The following is a 23,666-nucleotide window of genomic DNA, read 5'->3' as shown; positions in this document are numbered from 1 at the left end:
GCACCACAGTGGGCTCAAGTCAGAGACTTCCTTCAGGTCATGGGTGGGCTTTGGATGCTATGGCCCCCACACTGCCTGGCTGAACACCCTGCTGTAGAGCTTGTAGCTATGAAAAGCAGCAAACAGGCCTTCCACCAATCTATTTCTCTCACAAAAGGATTCTTGCAAACTCATCATCATCTGTCTCTGGTTGGCATTCCACCACAGCAATGAAAAAGGACCTTGTGCCACTGCAGTGACCCCAAAATGCAACACTGCTAATTAGATGGCTCTGGGAGAAAGAGAGAGCAAGACCCAAGACAGGAATATGGCAATGTTTCCTTTTTTGCAAAAAGCTGCTGGGCTCCTTGGGAAAACATGGTCCTAGAGGTATAGCTGGGTTTTGGCCAGAAGAAGCAGATAGAAGAACCAAGAAGACAGGTATCGCTGCAACCATCCTATCACCTCTCAGAAATGGTTCCCACCCTCAACATCCCACAAGGGCAGTAGCAGCCACCAGCCGTCACCTGCTGAGGGAGGAATCACGGATTCATATTTTTACCTTCCATGTCAATATTTAGGGAATGTATCTTCTAATATATTCTACTCAACTACAACAATGAAATGGAGAAATTCCATACACCCCAAAGCCCAATTTGTTAGTTATAACTTTGAACTAAAATTACTTTTATAATTTCACATAGGGATACAAATCATGAATTTTAAAAATGTCTGTTGAACCAGATATATGAGCATTGTGAGCCACTTGAGTGTGTGCCTACAGCATTTGATGACTGATGCTGTGCCATATTTCATCTGGTTCTCTGAATTCTCTCCCTCTCTCTCATTTTTCAGAGGTGTTGGCCTTCAATATCAGCCTTCCAAGGAGAGCACAGTAGTGCAACTGTGACCAGGGAGCAAACACTCCAGATAGGAATATTTTGGTAGATTTTAAAAGAAACTCTCACTGCTGTCCACTGACTTAGAAAATATGATACATTATAAACCTCTTCAATATCAAGAGGCAGGATATGATGATTTGTATATTTTATTTTGACTTTACATGCGGTGTTAAAAACCCAAAGTACATATTATTTACACATCCACAATACAAGTTTACAAGATATCTATACATGTTAAAGTACTCTATAAAACAGTATAGAGCCACTTCACTTTAGGGTTACTTTTTTTTTATGCCGTACCATTAAAAAAGATACAATCTGTGTTTACCTTTGCACAAATGGATAAAGCATTTAAAAATTAAATTAACAGGATAGAGACTAGATTCAATGTTAGAAATTCCAACATAAATACTGATAGAACTCACATTACAAACTACAAGGCAGCACAATGTTACAAAATGTTATCTGGGGTCACACAGAGTTACCACGCTGGGATTAATATTGGTAAGGTAAATTCAAACACGTTTGTTGTTGGTGGACTGAGTAGTGTTTATCATTGGTTGGTTTAATTTATTATTAATCTGTAATATTTTTAGTTGCAAAGCAGAAGTGTTTCAAGAACAGACATTTTAGCTTTTGAGCTTCCAGAGATCACAGGAAATCATGTTCTTTATAAAAACAATGTTCTCAAAGGAAAAGAATAACTGCATCAGTATTCTACATTCTGTATAAAAATGATCTGGTCGTCTGCATCCCATCCTCCCCCAAGTAACATCAGCATGATCACACGAAATCAGTTGAACTTATTTGTCTGACTAGGTCAGGAGCCTTCCTCTGCCGCGTTCCTTTCTAGATTAGGTTCAATAAACAATTGGGTGGTGTGCAGCATATTAACTGAAATAGTCATTGGGGTTGCACATCATCAACTGTAAGTGGTTTCTGCCAAACTATGCACAAATGACTCTAGATGGTTTCCGCAGGTGTCACATTCCCTGGGAAACCTCATTTGACTTCACATTATCACCGTCTCATCCTTAGGAAAGCAGGAGTGGAATGTTTATCATGGCAAAGGAGGTAATGCTGCTATTCAGATGGATTGTTTAACAATTAATTGTTCTAGGTTGCTTTTATGGTTTTTGAAAAGTCTTTTCAGGTGCTGGTTGGAAAACATTTACAACTGGCACTCAGTAAATGATGTGCTATATTGAAAACACTTGACATATTTTAGTACTTCTATCATTCTCATGAATAAGGCACAAAATGCACAGATTCAGGTAAACTCACATGTGGTATTTACAGTATATTGTCATTACCTGCATGACTTAGGAGAAAATTCTCACATAACACAACATAGACAACATGATTGCACCACGGGTGGGTCATATGACCCTTCCTGCTAAGCCAATTACAATGTCCTCATATGCCTTTCTTTTGTCTTTTATTTTTGTATTTTTCTTTTGCCTTGGGGGTGGGAGGAGGTCAAGGAGGAAAAAATTAATATATGGGAAACAACCAAACACAATCAAAATAAACTCTTCATGGTGTGTCCGAGGTTAAATAGCGTGACTCAGGCTTTGATTCACAGTGGACGGGCAAATTTTACTACCGAATACTGGTGGATAAATCAAAGACACCTCATAATATCTCTAGCTTCTTAAGGTGGCAAGACTGGAATAGAAGTTTTAATGAATAGCAGCACAAAATTACTTGGAACTCTTACATTCTGGCATTGGGTACCACATAAATTAAGTTCATCATTTTGACAGCCAAAGGGGCCTCGATTGTGTTCCTTTCTCAAAGCTGAACCCAATGGGCTGTAGGAAGAAGTTGGTGTCTCGTTCAGTCATGCTCAATGTAAACAACTCCATAGCACAAAAAGACACAATGGGCACCTAAACACATCCTAGTGGGTGCAGAACTTTCTCTCTCTCTCTCTCTCTCTCTCTCACACACACACACATACACACATGCACACACATACTTGCAACACAGTTTGTTGGTGGCATGAAAAAAAAAATGCCACACATGAAAAAAATGCTACAGTTTGGGTCAAAGACTGAATTTTTAGCAAACTGCTTGGTAACCTACGAGTTTGTTTCTTTGAGACATTACCATCATTTTTTTTTTTTTTGACATTTGTGCAAGAGGCAAGGTGAATGCATACATATTAAAATGTTCACATTTAATGGGAAGACCACACACAAGGGCAGTCTAAATTGAACCCATTTTCAAGTATTTGTTCACGGATTCTTCTGAGTACTGTATCAGCTCTTGATACTGGTAAGGTAGCCCTTGGGAGCTACACATCACTTTAGCTTCCAATAAAAGAAATGGAATGACCAGCACCTTCTTTTGTTTTTCAGGCCAATACACAGAAGCCTCGCTGCCGCCGCTACATGTGGCAAGTTCTGATGTTGCCAAAGTGACAGTCTCTTTGGCCACTTGGTTCTTTTAAAATACAAGCAAGTCTCTTGTCCTAAGGTACCCTTACAACATCATCCTCTCAACAACACGGACAGGATAAAGCCACACAGGAATAGCACACTCGATGCCTAGTAAGTGTATTTATTCAGTGGTCTGACAGATGTGGTTTGAGGAACAAAGGAAGGCTTTGGTGGCACATCAGGTTTTAAGGACGGTGTCCTCTTTAGTCCCGTCCTGGGAAGGGTACCATTACTGGTGTAGCTGCTCTGTCTGGAAAGGGAAGGCTGCAGATGAACACTCACGGGTGTCCCCTGAATGTAGTCCACCTTCGCCCCCGTGGGGGTGGGCATGTATCCTCCACGGTTCATGGTAGGCTGTCTAGATAACAAAACACCATTTGGTGAGTTTAAGTTTTTAGGCATAGCAGATATAGAGTGCCTCTGGGAAGAATTTTTGTGATAACCCCTTTGTCTTTCCAGAGAAGTCATTGGGACCCCAGGAGTGGTGGGGACGTCCACTCGCTTGGTTGGACTATTCCTGGGGAGTGTTGAAGGAGGTGAATAGAGTGACGCCTCCCGGTTGGGGACCTTGGGTGGGACCTCAGACATAGGTCCCACGGGATCCAGCATTAGTGTCTGGTGGGCCATTTGGATGTCTCCCATGATGGCTTTGGGGTTACTGTTTGGGTCATTCAGATGTTTCAGGAGATCATTGAGGGTATTTCTGGAATCCACAGAACGCCGGTGATCTCTCTTACCTGATGACTTTGTAAGAGGGTGATCAATACTTTGAAGCTTCTTTTCAGCTTTATGAGCATTGGAGTTTGAGAAAGATGTATTGTAGTCATGGGTAGCATTGGGAAGAACAATGGCACTGGGGATATGCCCATGACTTAGTGGGGAGTGGGGTGGAGGACTAGAAGGAAAAAACTGGGGGGTTTCTTTCCTTGAAGCTGCATGGCCGTGGGCCTTGTCTGAATGACCCTTCATGGCCTGCAGGGTCTTCTGGTGAAGCACAGGAGTAGACTCTGGTGTGGGGAGAGCGGCCAGCTCTGGAGGTTGGCCTCGATGGTCCATCACCATGGATTTTGTATCTCCACTGGGTGGCAGCTCTTTTCGACTGGTCAGCAGGTTACTATAGAGTTTAGGAGAATCAATATTCTGTTGGTATTCCTTGACGGGGCTGTCAAAGAGACCATTCAGTTTTGCAAAACTTCCACTGGAATCTGTGCATGACTGGGCGGATTCTGCATCTTTATGGATCTTTCTGTTCTTCCGGACAAACATATCACGATAGCAGTATACTGCTACCCCTGCAATGAACGCCCCCAAAACAAAAGCAGCAAAGACACAGGTGATGAGGACGTTCATATGGACCATCTGGTTGGACTCTCCAGATTGGACTTCCCATCGCACACCTGCAACAGACACACAGGACAGGTTTGAATGAAGTGCTTTTAACAACAACATTAAACAGCAAATGGCTTCCACTGAGATAACACTACCTTTGACACTGTCCATGTGCTTAGCTTGGAGGGTCAGTTAGACTCCAAAATTCCACATATGTTATATATTTTTCTTTAATCACAATAGGAGCCCCAGAACCACATATGATTGCTGCAGATACCAGAATAACTCTAATCTCCCATTAATCTATATTTTTCTGTTCTTTCCCCCTCCAATCCCTCTTCTTAAATAGTTGTTAGAAATGTTAACAATTTCTGCCTTAAAAATAGAGTTACAAGTTATGTATTTTTCTAAACAGCTAATTTTAATCCCATAAAATATTTTGTCTCATGATTTTCTCCTAATTCATAAGTCAGGATTAAAGGCAGCTGCTGTGATTAGGGAAATGTATGAGTTAGCATGAAGATATATTATGTTAAAATAATTATGGTTATACAATTATGCTAAATTAACTGGATAAAAACACATAAATTGATCACAAACTTAAAGCATCTACTTGGTCATTGTTAGCTACATATAGCTAAATATACTTTTATGTTTGCTTTTTTTTTTTTTTTTTCATTCTGTGTTGGGTGAAGCACTCTTGAATAACCTGCTCTGTAAGAAATCCAGACAGTGTAAGGAAATATATTATGCATTAGTTAAGTAATATCATTAAATTATTTGGAGGTAATTGAGAAATATTTAAATTAGACCTAGAAGGAGAAGATTGAAATAGTTTTTAATTATTGTAATTTGTAATGCAACCACAGACATCTAACAGTCAATCAAAGAAATGTTAGTTTAAGAGGTATCCAAGTCTGTTACACGCTATACACACAGTTGTCCCAGAATAAGTAAGTAAGAGGAATTTTGAAGATTGTGTTGTATTAGGTTAGTATTAAGGCCTTTGAACATTAGTTGTTCGGGGTTATGTTCAGGGTTATGGAATTCAGTGGCATAGTGAGAGACTAAGAAAGAAAAGCAAAAAGAAATGATATTAGTAAAGAAAACAAAGCAGAGAGAAGAATGATTATAAAATTGTTTACAATGAAAATATATAAAACCAAAATCAACAGAAGTAAATCATAATCGACAAAACAGTGCATAAAAACTGATTGGAAACCTGATACCATGGTTTAGTAAGCACTAAGGAATAGATTTTTTTTTTTCTGGAGTAATATATCTAATAAGCAAAGGCAATAGGCAGCTATTTTATAACTGTTGCTGTTATGGACTGAAAGTGATAGTTACGGACAAGTGCTCTGTTATGCTTTATTGCTTGTGGCATTCAAGCAACTTGTCACCTCACATATCCTTTTAATATTGCACTTTGGATTGAAACTAAATGAGAGGCTGGGAAAGACTCCTAGACAAAACATCTGATATGAGGATATTTGCAATTAGTGAGTTTTGTTTTTTGATGTTGCAAGGGCAACCCTCGAAATTTTCTGATATTCAACAGCCTCTCAGCTTCCCCAGACAGAAATCAACACAGATTAGATTGTCTGAGTGGCTGTTTCACGAGCCATGTCTTCAACAGCTTTCTGCCCCTTTCATCTCTGCACAAATGCACTCAGATATAACCACAGAATGCCCGAGTCCCTGTGGCCAGTGGAACTGGAGGGGCAGTAAGAGCAGCTCCACTTGGATCCACCTCAGAAGAGCACCCTCCTTGGAGATGTTTGGAATCAGGTTTCTGCACAGTTAGAGATGAGTTCCCTGATGCGGCCTTACCCTTTGGGATACCCGATAAAGGATCAGTAAAATCAGAAGTGTTTGGGTCATCTTGAACTACAAATTTCCGGGAGCTCGTCAGTTTAGGTCTCCAGGTATCAATCACTTTGGGTGTAATTTCTGGGATACTTGCCACTGTGATAACAGAAGATGAAGATACCTCCATGTCTGTGGTGGCAAACAGATGTTCATTAACATGGGTAATATCAGAAGGCTTTTCTGATTGGTCTGTTGCATTTTTAAGTAAACTTTAAGTTAATGTAATGAGAAAGCTTGTTCTAAGATTTTGTACAAACACACCTGAGGAAACCACACCAAATCCCTTTCTTTCAAGGGGACGAATAGAATCTCAAATTTAACAATAAAGACACTTTAAGCAGATTTCAAAAGACATTAAGCCATTCTACTGAAGTCTGTGTGGTATTAATGCTGCCTATGGAAAAGCTAATAGAAATCCCAGTGCAGATTATTTGCCATTTTCTCATTCTCTTGTGTGACAACATCATTTCCTCCCTCTCTCTCTCTCTCTCTCTCTCTCTCTCTGTGTGTATGTGTGTGTGTGTGTGTGTGTGTGTGTGTGTATTTTAAACAGTACTTTCCTAGATGGTTGGAAACTTTATTTCCTTTGCTGGGGAAGCTACAATGTAATTTCACCATAAAATAAATGGTTAAGTCCGAGTAAACACTTGATTTTGGACCTGATAAACCAGCCCTGCCTGAGAGATTGTTCTGCTTTTTCACTGGCCTCCTGTCTATCTGTAGACTTCTCAACTGCACTGAGGGCCTCCTGTCCACAGTAAGGTACCACGTTCTCCAAAATGCCTGGGGGATTTCTTCCTAAGAGTTAGCATCAACTCACGCAAAAATAAATGGTATCTACAAACAGAATAAGGGTGTTCTGATACATAAGATCTGTTATCCTTTTCTCCCTCCTGAGAAATGAAATCACAGTGTGTCCCAGAAGAAGCAATAGAACTGAGAATAACTTAACCTTTCAGCAGGCCTGTTACTGATTTCTACCCAGTAGATTTCCTCCAAATGTAGGCCAAAGCTTTCAGGCTAAAACTGAGACCCCAACTAGGAATGGTGCCCTAGTCACAAACTGAGGCTCTTCAACAGATATAGACAGAGCATGTGGAGAGCCCATGGACATCGTAGTACATCAAAACCCAGCAGAAGCCTTTTTCACAGCACTGACTCCATGACATTCAGAGATCCCAGGATTCCCACAAAACATTCAAAAAAGGTCTTTAAAACTCATAAATACACATTTTTTTTGGAGGGAAATGTGTATTTGTTTACTAGGTCTTAGGGAAGGTGAGAAGGGGAAAATTATGAGATCCTGCCATCCATTCAACACAGATGGCCACAGGGAACATTCATGATGCAAAGGTGAGAAAGAAGGAAGCTGGGGTGGGCGTGCGTGCAGCTGGAATGCAGTTCATGTCAACCCACTTGACTTTTCTTAAGGGGTGTGCCTTGTCAATGATGACTGTTAACATGCTACACAGGGGGAAGTGCTGAGTGAGAAACAGTCTTCTGGTGCCGTCAGTGGGATTATGAGTCAAAGCAGAAAAATGAAGGGCTGCCAAACTGCGCAAAAGGAGGGGAGAAGGGGCTGAAAATGCTGAACTGAAGGAAAGAAAAGGTTGTTAATTCAAAAAAATGAAAAAAAACTAACCAGATGTTGGACCGCCAAATATTTTGTAATCTGGTGTAGTTGAAGTAGGCAAAATTTCTAAAAGAATTAAAGGAACAAGTAATCAGTAAAAAGTAACCAAAAGAAAGCAAAAATTTATGAATTCCAATTAACTAAAAAAGTCAAAAGAAAAGACTACAAACTAAAAGATTAACCTACTGGTTAGACTACTCTTCTCTAGACCTTCTACAAAATTGTAAATGGTGAAGAAAAATAAAAATTAAAAAAAAAAAAAGTAAGATTCTTTTCTAATGTATCCCCATGACCAAACGGCTCAGCTTTTGCGAAGTTCAAGTTAAATGCTAGGTGGTATGTGTCCCAAGTCATTAAAAGGCTGATTGTAAAATAATGTTCACGTGCAAATGTCAAAAGAAGAGGCAGGAAGGATTGGAAGAGTCCGTCTTACCATGGCAATCCCCTAGATGGGCCGTGTTGCCATATTCTGTGTCTTGTTCATATCCTCCAACGCTGTGGTTATGGAAAGCAAAGAAGTCTTCAGTTAGCGGCCTTCATAGGAACACAAGTGACATCCAGAGCAGAACCAAGAACACAGACTGATTAGTAAGAACGGGCAGAGACAACCAATCCACATTTCAACATAGCTTGCTAAAATGGCTATTTCTGTTAAAATTTTAGGAGAACGTGTAACAGAATAGAAGTGTATTTTTTTCTGCTTCCCTTTTCCATAAATATTACTATGTCTACAATTTCCCAACCCTCTTACATTTCAGGTTTTCTTTTATCTTTCCCCGATATCAAAAAAAAAAAAAAAAAAAAGAAAGAAAGAGCAAAACAATAACAACAACAACGAACAAACAAACAAGAGAGCAAAAGAAAAGAGAAAAGTAGTGTAACAGTTAAGTTTTTTAAGATTTCCAGCTTTAGAGACCTGGAGGAGACAGTTCATAGTTAATATGGCAGAGTGTACTTACAGCATCCCTGGGGTCACTCTCCCACAGGCTCCCTGGCTTAACCAGCCACAGTACGGGTCACGGGATGCAATGCAAGACCTGTATGAAACCAAACAGAATGTGGCGTGAATTTTCTCATCATCCAAAGTTTTGAGACTTTAAACCCCTGTGTACCTAAAGAAACATGATCTTACTTTTTACATGATCCATACCGCTCGCAGCGGCTCAGGGGGATGCGGATAACGCAGCTGGAGAATGCCACATACAATGCGTGGTGGTCTTTATCCAGCTGTAATGAGATGACCTTTTTGTCTTCTTCGTTCTCAGCATTGCATCTATTTTATGGGATACATGTTGAAGTCATAGGTTTAGTCAATCAAAAACTACACAAACTATACAAGGCAGGCGTGGTTTGGTTTTGCAATTCCAGAGAACTGGGGAAATCCTAAGGAATAGTCTTGGTAACAAACCAGGCAAGGACACAGTTTGGGAATTAATAATTTATGTGATTCATCTGCTATGTCTTTGCATGGATGGTTAAGTTTCAGGCTGGACATGGGTTTATAAAGATTGCTTTCCTGTTAGGATGGTCAAAGGGAATTGCATACGTGAAGGACATGTTGGACCCTAAGGAATTCAAAGGATAATGATTCATGAATTTAAATCCTTCCATGCAACATGTTTCTGGATCTCTCCTAAGTCTCCTTTGCTTCATGTTACGTTTGTTTTAATTTTCCAAATAATCTCTTATATTTTACTGGTTGGAAGAAAATACAAAACTATAAATATATTCTGTGCATGTGTGTGCTTGCAACCAACTGTCTGCCACATGTAGCATCCTGAAATATATCTACAAGGTAAGAGGGGTACTGCTAAAATGTTCTCATTTTCCACAGGTGAAAAACAGGGCTGAATTATTTTTAAACTTATCAACTATTCATCTTCCTTGCCCTAGTGAGCTAAGGAACAAAAAACAAACAAACAAACAACAACTACAACAACAAAAAACTAAAGAAGTCCAGTACTTATTTCAGTGAGGGAAAAAAAAAAATCACTAATATGCCAAACCACCACTAATTCAGAGAGCTGAAAGGAAATGACTAGCTGAAATATTCAGGAAATTTTTGGATAGTGCTGAAGAGCGTTCTCGTAAAATATACGTACTTTGCATGGTTGTAAGCTTCAATCTCTTCCAGTAATACGCTGTCATTCAAAGAGAAAGGATTGGTCTTTGCCAAAACTTTAAGTACCACACCGGCTTCAGAGCCAACAAAGATGACTGTGTAGTTCTGGTGGGGCCCCGCAGAATGGTCCACGGCAATGGCTGTCAATCTGTACCTGTCAGAGAAGGTGTGGAAGTCAGAGCTGGATGCCAACAGCAAGAGAACAGGCAATATGCCAATGGGTCCCTGTTGCCCATGCAATCTCACCTGACCCGTGTCTTTGTGAACCAGGGCTCGTCAGCAATAGGTGGAACAGCAGAGTCCATCAGGGGGTGGGATTTGATGAAGGACAAGGTTTCATCCGGGAAATCGATGGAGGTTTTGTAAGCTTCGGCAAGGCCATGTTTTGCACAACAGCCAGGCCTGAAAGGAAAACAGTATTCATTTATCACCACCCCACCCCAACTACATAGAGTAAGTGCACATTTTGAAAGAAGAGGTCAAGAAAGCAAAGAGAGTCAGCAAAACCAGAGAAGCAATCTATTACCCTGAATTCAATGGTTCTTCACATTCACATTCTTGGGGTGGCAGGTTACAGGGTCATGTTTACTGACTTTGTCAGAGAATTGCATAGGACCCCTTCCTGGTATGGGAGGTTGGCCTAGCTGTTCTCTGAGGATGGATGGATGAGGCTACCAATGTCTACAGGGTTTTGTTCAAGACAAAAAATCCTTTTCAACGCTTTTCTTTACCTTGGTTTTGGAACTTTATCTTCAGGGACTGCTGTCCAAACAGAATCTGGTGTTTTCTGTTCTTTGAACCGACCTTTGAATACTTTTTCAATGTCATCCATGCTAAATGCACAGACTGCAGAACCAGGAATGCTAAAAGAGAGAGAGAGAAAGAAAGAAAGCCATCAAGAAGAGGCTGGTGACAACGGGCCCATGCTTGGTTCTGACAAGCAAGCTCAGAATATCGTTTGAAGTGCCAGGGATCTGTTCTTACCTGTTGAGCTGAGTGGTAAACACCCCTACCACAGTGGGGATGCCATTGATTTGTATTATGTCTGTAATAGACTGCAGAACATCAAAGTAGAAAAACGAATCTCCAGGGACAGAACAGTTAAGCCGTGCCTTCAGAAATGATGTCCAGTGTTTCTCCAGTACCCGCTGGGAGCCACCCATGTCGTTTTTACATATGCGGGCCACACGGGAATAGACAGCCTGCCCAGGGACAAAAGCGAAGCAAGGGGGTTAGGAACAAGGAAGAGGAATGGAGACAAAATGCTGCTATTTCAGGGAGGGGCAGAAAATGCTAAAGATATCTGGTTCAAAAGAATCTAGCAGCCTTCTCTCTAGGGGTCTGTATGGTAAGAATGTAAACTAGATTTACCTGCAAGTAAAGAGGACCAATTTCTTATTCTGCCAAAATTGCTCCCCAGACCTGAGCTATCTGTCTGCCTGCTGAATGAAAATCATTCTTACTCTTTTCTAACTTTGCTTCTCATACTGTTAATGAAATGTGGCATAGAAGGGACTGCAATGCTTTGAGATCACATGTGTTGTTTTTTTTTTTTTTACTGAAACACTTTAAATTGAACAGGAGCCTCTACTTTCTATACTGCCTTTTGACACTGAAAAAAAAGTCTCCACAGTGAATGGATTTCAAGAGAGTAAAAGGAGCCTCCATAGCTCAAGGGTACCTGTAGAACATTGTCTATGGTGACAGAAAAGAAATGAAAACGTCTCAAGGCCCAAGACTGCTGTTCCCACTCTGGCCATTGTTCAGGTGTTTTCTAGCAATTATTCTCACCATAAGCAACCCGGCTCTGAACTTGGCCTTACATGCATTGAACTGAGTGCTGGGAAACATGCTAAGAGAGCATCCATAATTACCAAAGTGGTCTCAATTCCATGCAGTATAGGTCCACAATACAAATCAAGTACATATACTTGCCTTGCCTAAATTATTATGTTCTACAGCAATTTCTCGAAAGAAGAAATAGACATAGTTTCCGTATTCTATGGCATGAAGAAAGTGTGGCTCTGAAAGAAAAATGGAAAACGAACTGGTTCCTAAAGGATAATTTAATTAGCATATGACCCCGACTGCTAGGTATGACTGACAGATGTTGCATAGTTACATTCAAGGCCATGATTTAGAGGAGTCCCAATATGGATGCGTTCAAGCTTCAGGGAACCCACCGTCTTCAAAGTCAGCTAATGGACTGTAAAAAGGCCTGCAGGGAACTGAACCTCAGCAAAGGTCTTTGTTTCAACAGATTTATTCATTAACCTATTTAACTAGGGAAAAAAAAAAAAAATCTCTTACACTGAGAATAAAAAAAAAAAAAAACCAAAAAACTCAACTTCTAAAATCTAAAGAACAAAACGACTACAGATAAAGACTAATCAATTAACTTTCCAAGACAGGTAAAAAGGAGTGAGCACATAGTATCATGTGCATTTAGAGTTAGACAAATCAGTACATGAAAAGAAGATGGGTCTCATTTTGTTTTGCTTTGAGGTCATCTTTGGATAAAGGCCTGGATGAACTAACCCTCCTGACATGCCTACTAGTCTCCTCAGTCCTCACAGAGGCTCTCATTCACCAAAGCAGGTGTCCTTATTCCAGATGAGCAATATAAAGTCATGCACTGAGCTTCCTGATGGCCTTGGCTACTCTTCCCACATGAGTTATCCCACTATTCTCGGTGACCCCACGCCACTGCTCTTCAAAGGTACCTTTTATCCATTTGGAATCATATTTTATTGTGCGAAGGGCAGATCCATCGCCCATGCTTCGATAAATTACAGCATCACTGGCCAAGAAGTCAGCCACTGTGGCAGAATACAGCTTCCCATCTGAAACCGAAGTTATAATTTGGTAAAATAACCATAATTATCCTGCAGTGTGTCAGCCTACCTAGAGCGTGCTGTACCCTCTGTGGTCTTTCACCTGTGTTACCGTTATCTACACGACAAACCTGCACCTGATGCTCACAATCAACCTCTAACTATTTGGCCCAGGGCATTACTTAATTTTATAGATTAGGGATCTAAATATCAAAAGCTAAGCAACTTATTCAGGGTCACTGGCTTAGTTGACAACAGAGCCGCGTGTTCAGAATACCTGTGCACCACAATATCCTTGCTTTTAATTTCCTCTTTTTAAAAATTTTGTTCATAGATTTCAGCCTTTGAAATGCTGGTGTCAAGGTGTCTATGAGCATTTTTTCTTCCTTTAAATTCTTTTGCACCCTCTGCACCATGGATCATCTATATTCATTACACTAAAGGTTCTTACCAGCAAAGAGGGCAACATTGGTTTGTCTGGCATCAAATGGGCATCGTGCCAGGCCACTAATTTCTTCTCCATCGTACTCTAAGGTATTCAACTACAAAAGCAAAATAAATAGCTGGTGTCACATCTGTTCAATGTACCTGTTTGAAGGCAATATTGCTTTATTTGCATTGAAATTCTATTTGAAGAATTCTGTTTTTATTCTTTTCTAGCATTAGCGATAAAACAAATTACTGAGTTATAGCGGAAAGGATCCAACTCTAACAGCATACCAGTGAGGGAAAAAACAGTGATCAAAAGAAGCACACCATATAAAATATACTTACCCTATAGTATCTACACATAGGATTGAATGCGTTGGTACCACAAACAAAAACCATCTCATCATTTCTTGGAACAAATACTTTGATAAAGTTGTGGCATTCATCCTAAGAAAAGATAATAATTAATATTAGATATTTCACATGCTGACATTGTGGTATCACAAAGCCCACAAAAAGACTGAGTGGGGCAGGCCCTGTTAACTCACTTTATGTTTGCCTTTCATAGCACAGTTTTCTCTGTCCTGTTGTCTTGACCTCCATGTCAGTTTCTGTATTAATCAAGCAAAATCAAAAGTTCAATTTTTAACAGATCATTTTTGGCAAGGAAGGGGGGGCATTATTCAAATTCTGAGAGAAAGAAAATAAATTTGCCATAGTTGCTCACCTTGCTTGGTATTACTTCTGTTTTGGGGATTTCATTTAAGTTTACTGTATAAACTTGATCCCTGTTGGAAACAAGGCAATAAGTCATATCATGTGAATGTATAAAAATGTTAAGCTGCTTCTTATTTTATTTTTACAGATCTGCCTTTATTATGTTTTGGAGATCAGCTGGATTTTCGATATCTCAAACAAAGTCAACAAAGAGTACTTTTTCATTAGTGAGATGCTTTTATATATCATCATAGTCAAGGAGCTAAGAAAGCTCTTCTCTCTAGGCATGGGTCAATCTGCTACTTGATATTAGCATAGACATATTTCTAATATTTGCTTGAATAATTCTAAGTTAAAAAAGAATAAAGAGAGATTTTTTTCCCCTGCTGCTTTAGGAAAAAAGAATGGTGAGTGATTTCTTGATGGCAATAATAAAATAGCACTGCCGAAGGCTTTAGCTCTGTATTTTGTTCCTGGTATACAACACTGACTCTTCTCGGTGAATATTTTTGGCTACTTGCAATTCTTGATCACAATCACATATTAGTTTTTCATGAACTAGACACATTAATGCAAGCACCACAAGAGAAAAGAATTTTAATCTAATAAACCAACGAGAGGAAAATTACCTGCCAGCAATATAAAGTGTGTCTCGAATTTTCAACATCAGCTGAAAGTCCAGCCTGTGCTGCGATTCATTGCCTGAAGGGCGTCCTCTAAAAACCGGATATTGCCTTGAATCTGCAAGTAAAAATGGGCTAAATCATCAGTCAGGATTATGGAGCTGAAGAATCAATATACAGCATTGATTAGCTGTATATACTAGTTGTAGAAGGGTTTTAACTAAATTCCTCTCTTAAGGTCTTGAATATAAATGAATAAAAGACGATGAATGTCAGCAAATGGCTTTTTTCTTTTTACTGAAAATAAACAACCTATATACATGGATTGCTGCAGAAAAGTACCCCAAACTGCCCCATTGTCTCCAAACACTAGGAAATGATTATAGATAAATTAATATGCAAAACATTGTAAAGACATGAAACTCTCTCTGAAAATAGATATACTTGGAAAATTAAAAAAAAAAAAAAATCCTTTCCAGAAAAGGAGCTGCTGTGGATGACTTACAGTGATAGTCGACACTATTGAGGGGCTCATCGTCTTCAGGAAAGCTGACGGCCCTCAACTGAGGAATCATTAGGAGCAGCATGTAGACACAAAGCAGGAAGAACCTCATGGTGGGCCACAAGGAAGTCAGGGCAGCCCCCTCCTCAGAAATCCCACTTAGCTACCTGGAAAACAGAAGCAGGTAAAAAATTGGGAAAAATTTCCAAAAAATTTGGAAAGATGGCTACACTCTCATGAAACTGCTTTCTCATTTGTAATTAGATCTATTTTCACCCTCAACTCCTTCCAAGGTACCCCTTCCATCCGGGATGCTGGTGGTGGTGGATCAGGTATTTCCAAAAACACAGGCAAAAGATGGCAGTGTGCCAGATTTGGTTACAGCGTCTGGTGAGCATATTGCTACTTTAGGCAAACTGACCAGAAGTTTTGAGGTAACTATGTATATCATCACAGCAGAAATCACTAGACACCCAAACAGAAATGCTGGCTCCTAACCTGGCAAGGAGACGGCCATAGTTGGGATCAGTCTTTTAATTAAATTCCAATCTGCACCCCTTCCCCCAGTCGTGAAATAGATCCAACACAGGTTGTCTAAAATGCCCAAGCTGCCTCAGAAATATCCAGAGAGCTGAGACACTGTCATCCCTCACTGGCATTCGGCTTAAGGTGTTGCTGAGTTCCCAGCATCACCAAGCCTTTGCCTACATTCTTGAGTAGAGTAGCTGCTGAAGCTTAAGACTAACATGGACACGATGCCATGAGTGACCTTGAGTCAGGGTGAAAGGGAAAGAAATGAAGTGATTTCATGACAACCAATCAAGCAAAGCGGGGAGGGATGAAGCAGCACAGCTGACACCCGGCCACTAGGGACATCTACATTTTTACATAAAACCATTTGGACACAAACCAATACCCTAAGTATGCCTGTCCTCTTAGCTTTATTGGACTTGAGAGCTATAAGGGGCCTTAGGGACCATCAAGTACAACCCCCTCGTTTTTCAGATGAGAAAACTAAGGGAAAATAAAGGGACTCAGTGAATTGCATGGAGCTAATCAGGACAGGACTCGGATCAGCTGGGTCCCTGTCTAGGTTTTTTTTTTTTCTCCAGGGTAGGTGGAGAAGATAAATGACTGGATTTTTTACTTCAAAAACATAGCATCACAAAAGGACTTTGGCAGAAGGAGGGGCATGGATATATTCATCATCTTTATTGAAGTATTGTTTCACAGGTGGTTAAATTGTACATTAAATATATATAGTTTACTGTATATCAATACTTCAATATAGCTATAAAAGCAGAACATTAAATTGTACAATAATTGCAGTAAAAATTTAAAAGATCTTTAAATGTTGTCAACTTATTACTTATTAAAAAATAAATTAGGACCCTATGAGCCCATGGGAAGGGCATTTCTATGAAACTGTAAATGATCTATTTTGCAACAATACTCTCTCTTCTGGAACCAAAATTGTCACTTCCGGCTACTATATTGAGCATAAAACATTTAGCTTTATCCTCAGTCCTATATACCTAGGAAGTTTTAAGGTGAGTACAAAGAACCACTTCAAATTCTGTGTAATCCAATCACTCAACCAAGTACTGCCTGTTTTACCTATTTAATATCAAATATACAGGTGTGTGCACATAAATGCTGTGCAATATTTCTGTGATTAAAATAAAAATCAAGTATATGTGAATATTATAAATCTAGTTTTGCAAGGAGAGAATACTAGTCTAGTAAAATTTTTCTTAATAGATGGTTAATCCAGCAACAAATTAGTATTTTTAAAATGCCTCACAAAAAAGGCTGACAAAAAGCATGGCTTTTGAAGTCATCTGGCTACAAAGCAGATTCTGAGCAAAGTTATACCTACATATAACCAGGCTGATGTTAAGAGTCTGAACAAGATTTGGGAAAAAGATATCTTAAATATTAAGGTGATCTGCTGTCACTTCCCACCCCCACAAATGAATAGTTATTCTACAAATTCTTTACAACTTGTGCCTATTTATCATGCCTAGAAGATGAAGTTAAAAAAAAAAAAAAAAAAGATACCACTATTCTATAGTCCAAACTCAATAGCTAGGCTAATTTGGTTCTTTTATTGGGGTGGGTAGTATGGGGGATTGAACTTAGGCGCACTCTACTACTGAACTATAACCACAGCCTTTTATTTTATTTTTTTATTTTGAGATGGGATCATGCTCAGCTTCCAAGACTGGCCTCAAACTTGGGATCCTCCAGTCTCAGCCTCCTGAGTAGCTGAGATTACAGGCAAGCGCCACTGCACCCAGCTGGTTCTCGTGTTTTTTTTTTTTTTTTTTGCCATATGCATATGTTTTCAATTGTTATGACAAGATGGCTTTTTTTTCTATCTCCTACGTCTCCAGAAGCAGCATTTCCCCGTCTTGCTTTTCCAAAGTATTTTACCACTTACAAAGGCTCTAGAGAGTTGAAGCATAAAATAAAATGAAAAAATGCTGCCCTCAGAAGTGGATTCTGCTATGGCACCCATTCCAAACTTCGCCCTCTAGGTGGAAAGTCACTGGATCCTTCTACTGGGTCTCAGGAAAAAAACAACCACCACGATTCCTAAGGAAATGTGGAAATATCTGCATGAAAACAACAAAATAGTTCTGTGAATATTCCTCCTCCATGACAGGTGAGTGAATGGCTCCTATCAAGTAGGCAAGTCGCAGAGAGCAGGTCTCTCAGCTGTGACCCAGGACTGAAGCTGAGATGGACTCCCTGCTGACTCACTGGCAAGCACAGAGCTGCCTGCTGAACTATCATTTCCTGTAACTCATTCATCTGACATTGCAGAAAGCACTTTCTCCCCACACCCCACCTCTTACCAACCTAACCCTCCAAAAATAAAGCTGTGCCACTAACTGCTTCCTGTCCCTACATAAAGCTTTATTTAAAAAATACTTACAGATTTGCTGTAGAAGTTATAAACGGAAATATTTAATGTTCTACATATATTCAAATAAGGCTAGGTGAGAACAGGAAGAATCTGGAAATATATGAGAAGAATGTCCCAAGAAGGAGAATTTTATGTAAGTGAATCCTTCAGACTACTTAGTTCTCACTATTTAAGGAAGAACCCCAGGATTTCAGGGCTCAGTAAAATCAGAAAACTAGTTATGTTGAATGAGGACAAGCCCAGAGGCAAGACAAATTATTAGACAAGAACATGGTCCTTGAGATTACAAAAGCCTGAGTTCAAACCTATTTATACCATTTACTTCCTGGCTCTCAACCTTATTTAAGTTGACTTACTCTAGGACTCAGTTTCCTCAAAATGAGAGTAATTATCTTTACTACCTCATCAGATCTTCTTAGGGTTAAATGAGATAATCTATATAAAGCATCTAACACAGAACTTGGTTTGAAGTAAATTTCTAGTAAAATTCAGTAAACGTTATGACTATTATTGTTAACATCTCATTGGACAGAAAGAATTTTAAAAAGCAATTTTCATTTGTTTATCTTGTATAGCTATTTGAAAATTTATGTATGTCCTTGTAACAATGACAGAGGTTTTCCTAGAGGATAAGGTACTTCTTCTTAAATCTAGATGCCCACTAATACAAGGAGGGAATTACTCTTCTCCTGTGTAAACTGATATTGAAGATAGGTTATTGTTTTTAGTCAGAGAGCAAGGTACCCAAGTAAGCATGTTTTGTCAATTTTTTTTGGCATTACATTCTCCCACAAATTCCTAATGTTGAATCCCAAATACAATGAGGAAAGCTCTTAAAAGGAATTCTGAGCAGCCAAGACATCTTGTGTTTGAGTGGCATGATTCTCCAGAGAAGAGAGGTGCAAGGAACCACACTCAGCACTTGATTTTACTCTGGGGGATTTACTCATCCTTAAGGTCTATACAAATGTGAGTGTAGCTAAAAATGAGCATCATATTTTTGGAGTCTTGAGCTTAGGAAAAAACTACAAGCAAACATCCAAGGGTTCTCTGAAAAGCTGTTCTACAAGAAAAACAAGAAGGGAGGCAGTGAGGACTAAGCTTTATAAGAATTCCACCCCAATCTCCAACAATTTAAATTCCAAGTTGGGAGTGTATAATCTCTCAATCTATGGCTTGCCTGAAAAGATAAGGTGAAATTTTTCTAGAGATAGATAACATCATCCAGAGAATAGCTTTTTTTTTTTTTTTTAAACATGCAATGTTCAATATTCATTCCAATACTAAGAGAAAAATAAAATAAAACAACAGAAGTAGGCCCAAAGATAACTCAGATATTACAGTTATCAGACATATGTTTAAAAAATAACTGTACTTATTTTATCAAAGAATAAATATAATGAGATGTAGAATTTCACCAGAGAATTGGAATCCACTAAGAAGAACCAAATGGAAACTCTATGACTAAAAACAACAATAATGAAAACTTCCTAATAGATGTGTTTAGCTGAAGAGAAGATTAATAAACTGGAAAGTTGGTTGATAGAAATATCACACAAAACCAAAAGCCTAGAAAAAACAAATCACAAAATAAGAGATACGCATAATCTTGTGCAACTATTTAACACTGGAGTTGCTGAGAGTGAAGAGACAGAAATAAATAGGAGCAATATTTGACAAGATTAACAGCCGCTTTCTTTTTAAAAAATTGACAAAGGTCCACAAGCCAAGAACTTCTAAATACCAAGAAAATCACTTAGAAATATCGTAATCAGCCAGGTGTGGTGGTACACGCCTATAATCTCAGTGACTCTGGAGGCTGAGTCTGGAGTACCACAAATTCAAGGCCAGCCTCAGCAACTTAGTAAGACTGTAAGCAATTTAGCAAGACCCTGTTTCAAAATAAAAAATAAAAAGGATGGGGGATGAGGCTCAGTAGATAACCTCCTCTGAGTTTAATACCCCATACCAAAAAAAAAAAAAAAAAAGGAAAAGAAAAAAAAGAAACATCATAATCATCAAAATGGTGAAAACAGTGATAAATTTTTAAAAAGTTAAAAGATACATTACCTTCAGAAAAGCAAGAATAATCCTGACAGCTGACTTATCAATAGAAACAACGGAAAGCAGTAGAATATAGAATAAGATTTTTAAAGTGCCAAAAGAAAATAAATTTATAGCCTAGAATTTTATAACCAGTAAAAATTTTTAAAAGGAAAAAAAAACAAAAATAAGGGTGCTTTAGACAAATAAAAACTTAAAGATTTGTTGCTAGAAGGTCTGAACTGAAAAGGAGTTCTTTAGGCAGGAAAATTTATATGGGAGATTAATGCAACTTCTTATGTTGCCACATTGAAATTAATAATCCCCACTAACTGGCATGTAGTCTCTGGCCCTTTAAAAGTTATATTAGTGCAAAGGAAATGAGATCTACTTTATCCCTAGCCCAGAGAACCCAGAGATAACAGGGTGATTTTAAAGCTTTCTCCAAGCTCTCTTTTGGAGATGCCACTTCTCAAAGAGGAGCTGCTTAGCTCCGTATTCCACTTACCTCAGGGTCTGGAAATGGAGTTGATTCCCTCTGGTTTCCCAATGACTCTTTTGAACCTTGGGCCTCTGTGATCTTACAAAAAGTCTCTGCTTACTCAAGGTTCTGCCCCTCCTCTCTCTTTTATCTGGTAACTTTTCATACTTTCTCCAGCTTTCCAAAGATTTTGTAAGTCCCAGTGCATGGTTCCACCCCGGAAGGCCACCTTAAGAATCATAAGGTCGAGTATTGCATGCTCTGATACTAATCTGCTGACGTTCCAGCTTGCTTGCTTGGGGATTACATGATCAAGTTTACCTCCTGAAAATTTAATTCTTCTTGTACTCAGAAAATGAATGGGAGACAAACAAGGTGCAGACAGGCCATAGAGTAAATGGTTGGATGAATGTGGTATAAAGGGTAGCAAAACAGGAATGCAGTGATGGGGGTCAGATACTGACACATCTGGATGAGGACGTCTGCTCTCAAAAATATGGAATGCTTCATGAATCCGTATGTCATCCTTGCACACAGGCCATGCTAGTCTTCTCTGTGTCACCCCAATTTTAGTATATGTGCATTGCTCTTCTTCTCCAACCTTGACACCCCTCTTCATTTATCTTAGATATAACAGTCAGTGCTCACACATTTCCACAATACTTGCTTATGCTCCAGACTCCCTCATCCTCTGTCTGCCTGTCAGATTTTCTTATAAAGTCCTTGCCTTGGATGAACACAGCCATTCACGTCTGCATCTCCTCCAGAGCACTGAGCGCTGGTGAAGACAACCACACTGTGAGAAAATTGGGTAGTAATGTAACAGAATCCTTGATCAGGAATTACAAATAGCACCATAAAACTCCAGAGAAGTCCTGTACTTTGCAGCCACATCTGCCCAGGAATATACTTGCTTTCTGCTCACACTTTTTTCGGGGGCAGGTACTGGAGATTAAACTCAGGGCCTTGCCTATGCCAGGCAAGCACTCTACCACTGGGCTATACTCCCAGCCCTTTTTATTTTTGAGACAGGGTCTCACTAAGTTGATGAGGATGTTCCTGAATTTGCTAATCCTCCTGCCTCAGCCTCCCAAGTAGCTGGGATTACAGGGTTGCTTTCTCTCCACACAATCTTCTCTTCTGCCCCATAGTCACTGCACATAGATAATAAAAGTCAGAAGACAAGAAATTCCTTAGTTTCCCTTTCTTCCTGTTACAAAGTACATCAACTGTTTGTATGTTCTTTAAACCCAACTTCTTCATTCTTTTCTGGAATAGAAAGACGTTACTTATATTTCTCTCTAATTGATTGAATACTGTTCATTAGTATTCATGCATGCCTCTCTCGTGTCAAAAAAAAAAAAAAAAAAAAAAAAAAGAGGGGGGGATAAAGCTCCTATGACCCCAGATCCTCCTGTCTCCCTTTTTTCTTCCACTCGCAGACATTGAAGGCTATTCTCACTGGCCTCACTTCCTCACCTCTCACTCTTTCTTCCACTTCCTGAATGCTGGCTCCTCTCTTAACAATGCCTCTCTGAAAGACACTGATGACCTCCAGGTGCCCAAGTGCACTGGATATTTTCCAGTTCTATTTCATTTGCTTGTTGAGTAGCTTTACACACAGTTGATGGTTCGCAGGTTTTTAAACATTCCCTTTCCTCGCTACCCCTTAGCCCACATTCGCCTGACCATTTACTCTCCAGTCTGTCTGCACCTTGTTTGTCTCTCATTCATTTTCTAGATACAACATTGTTCTAGATACAACAATTAAATTTTCATGAGGTAAACCGGTTGTGGGAAACCTGGTCACATAATCTCAGAGGCCTCTAACAGCTTTATATTGTTCCCAGTATAAAGCCATATATATATATATATTTTAAAAAAGAGAGAGAGAGAGAGAGAGAGAGAGAGAGAGAGAGAGAGAGAGAGAGAGAGAGATTTTTTTTTTAGTTTTCGGTGGACACAATATCTTTGTTTGTATGTGGTGCTGAGGATTGAACCTGGGCAGCACGCATACCAGGCAAGCGTGCTACCGCTTGAGCCACATCCCCAGCCCAAAGCCCCATATTTTGAATGTGGCCTTTAAGGCTTTTCATGGTTTGAGCCCTGCCTCCCTTGCCAGTCCCATCTGGAGCCTCTGTTTCTCTTTACTTGTGCTTCTACCACTCTGACTCCATTTTTGGTTCTAGAATATTTCATACCACTGATTACCAGCATACCTGGCTCCTGCTTGCCCTGTGGATAGACCTCCTTGAATTCCTTGGCCCCATTAGTCCTCCTGGATTTTTTTTTTTTTTTTTTTGCTTCCAGGGATTGAACCCAGGGGCCCTTAACCACTGAGCTACATCCCAGACCTCCTTTTTTTTTTTTTTTTTTAAATTTTGTGACAGGGTCTAAGTTGCTCAGGGCCTCACTAAATTGCTGAGGCTGGCTTTGAATTGTGATCCTCCTGCCTCAGCCTTACCAACCCACAGGGATTACAGAGATACACCATTCTGCCTAGCAGTACTCCTGTTTTCAGAACCCTGGGAATTTCTTCTCAGTTCCTGGGGACAAATATGTCTCATAATTGTCAATGCTTGAGACAACTATATAAGAACTAGGGGTAAAAGGATAAACAAAAGAATGAGTCCTATATCCTGCCCTGCACAGTTTTGTGGAATCTCTCAGGATTAGATTGGCATTTTGGACTCCTGTCTAACTTAGTTTTAAATAGAACTATTAAACAAACAAGACAGAGCAGCAAACCCCAAGAGAACGGGCATCATGAGTCCCACTCTTAACCAGCATTCTATGTTGAGAATGTTGGGCACTAAAGGGAGGG

General features: G+C 39.5%; 1 protein-coding gene and 1 pseudogene across 13 annotated transcripts in view; both read right to left on the bottom strand.

Moving 5' to 3' along the window:
* Window positions 1-1,011: 1,011 nt before the first annotated feature.
* Window positions 1,012-23,666, bottom strand: part of Sema6d (semaphorin 6D) — a 55,134-nt gene continuing 32,479 nt past the window's right edge. For 3 of the 13 annotated variants that reach the window (XM_077109168.1, XM_076850738.2, XM_076850741.2), the window contains exons 2-19: window positions 15,390-15,553; window positions 14,891-15,002; window positions 14,272-14,332; window positions 14,093-14,155; window positions 13,890-13,991; window positions 13,567-13,657; window positions 13,005-13,124; window positions 12,217-12,305; window positions 11,266-11,483; window positions 11,013-11,144; window positions 10,528-10,683; window positions 10,262-10,435; window positions 9,292-9,432; window positions 9,119-9,196; window positions 8,593-8,693; window positions 8,169-8,225; window positions 6,488-6,655; window positions 1,012-4,722 (exon numbers count right to left, since the gene is read on the bottom strand). In XM_077109168.1, the coding sequence (XP_076965283.1) occupies window positions 3,434-4,722; window positions 6,488-6,655; window positions 8,169-8,225; window positions 8,593-8,693; window positions 9,119-9,196; window positions 9,292-9,432; window positions 10,262-10,435; window positions 10,528-10,683; window positions 11,013-11,144; window positions 11,266-11,483; window positions 12,217-12,305; window positions 13,005-13,124; window positions 13,567-13,657; window positions 13,890-13,991; window positions 14,093-14,155; window positions 14,272-14,332; window positions 14,891-15,002; window positions 15,390-15,498 (3,261 nt within the window). In that variant the 5' untranslated portion in view covers window positions 15,499-15,553 and the 3' untranslated portion in view covers window positions 1,012-3,433. Of the gene's footprint in view, window positions 4,723-6,487; window positions 6,656-8,168; window positions 8,226-8,592; window positions 8,694-9,118; window positions 9,197-9,291; window positions 9,433-10,261; window positions 10,436-10,527; window positions 10,684-11,012; window positions 11,145-11,265; window positions 11,484-12,216; window positions 12,306-13,004; window positions 13,125-13,566; window positions 13,658-13,889; window positions 13,992-14,092; window positions 14,156-14,271; window positions 14,333-14,890; window positions 15,003-15,389; window positions 15,554-20,869; window positions 21,047-23,666 lie in introns of those variants that run through there. The other 10 variants (XM_076850740.2, XM_076850751.2, XM_076850742.2 and 7 more) reach the window with 10 other exon arrangements.
* Window positions 21,333-21,431, bottom strand: LOC143396008 (U6 spliceosomal RNA; annotated as a pseudogene).

The sequence above is a fragment of the Callospermophilus lateralis genome, chromosome 3, assembly GCF_048772815.1.
Source record: "Callospermophilus lateralis isolate mCalLat2 chromosome 3, mCalLat2.hap1, whole genome shotgun sequence".
NCBI classification, from domain to species: Eukaryota; Metazoa; Chordata; class Mammalia; order Rodentia; family Sciuridae; genus Callospermophilus; species Callospermophilus lateralis.
The sequence above is the reverse complement of the archived record's forward strand: the minus strand, read 5'-3'. Positions and strand labels throughout refer to the sequence as shown.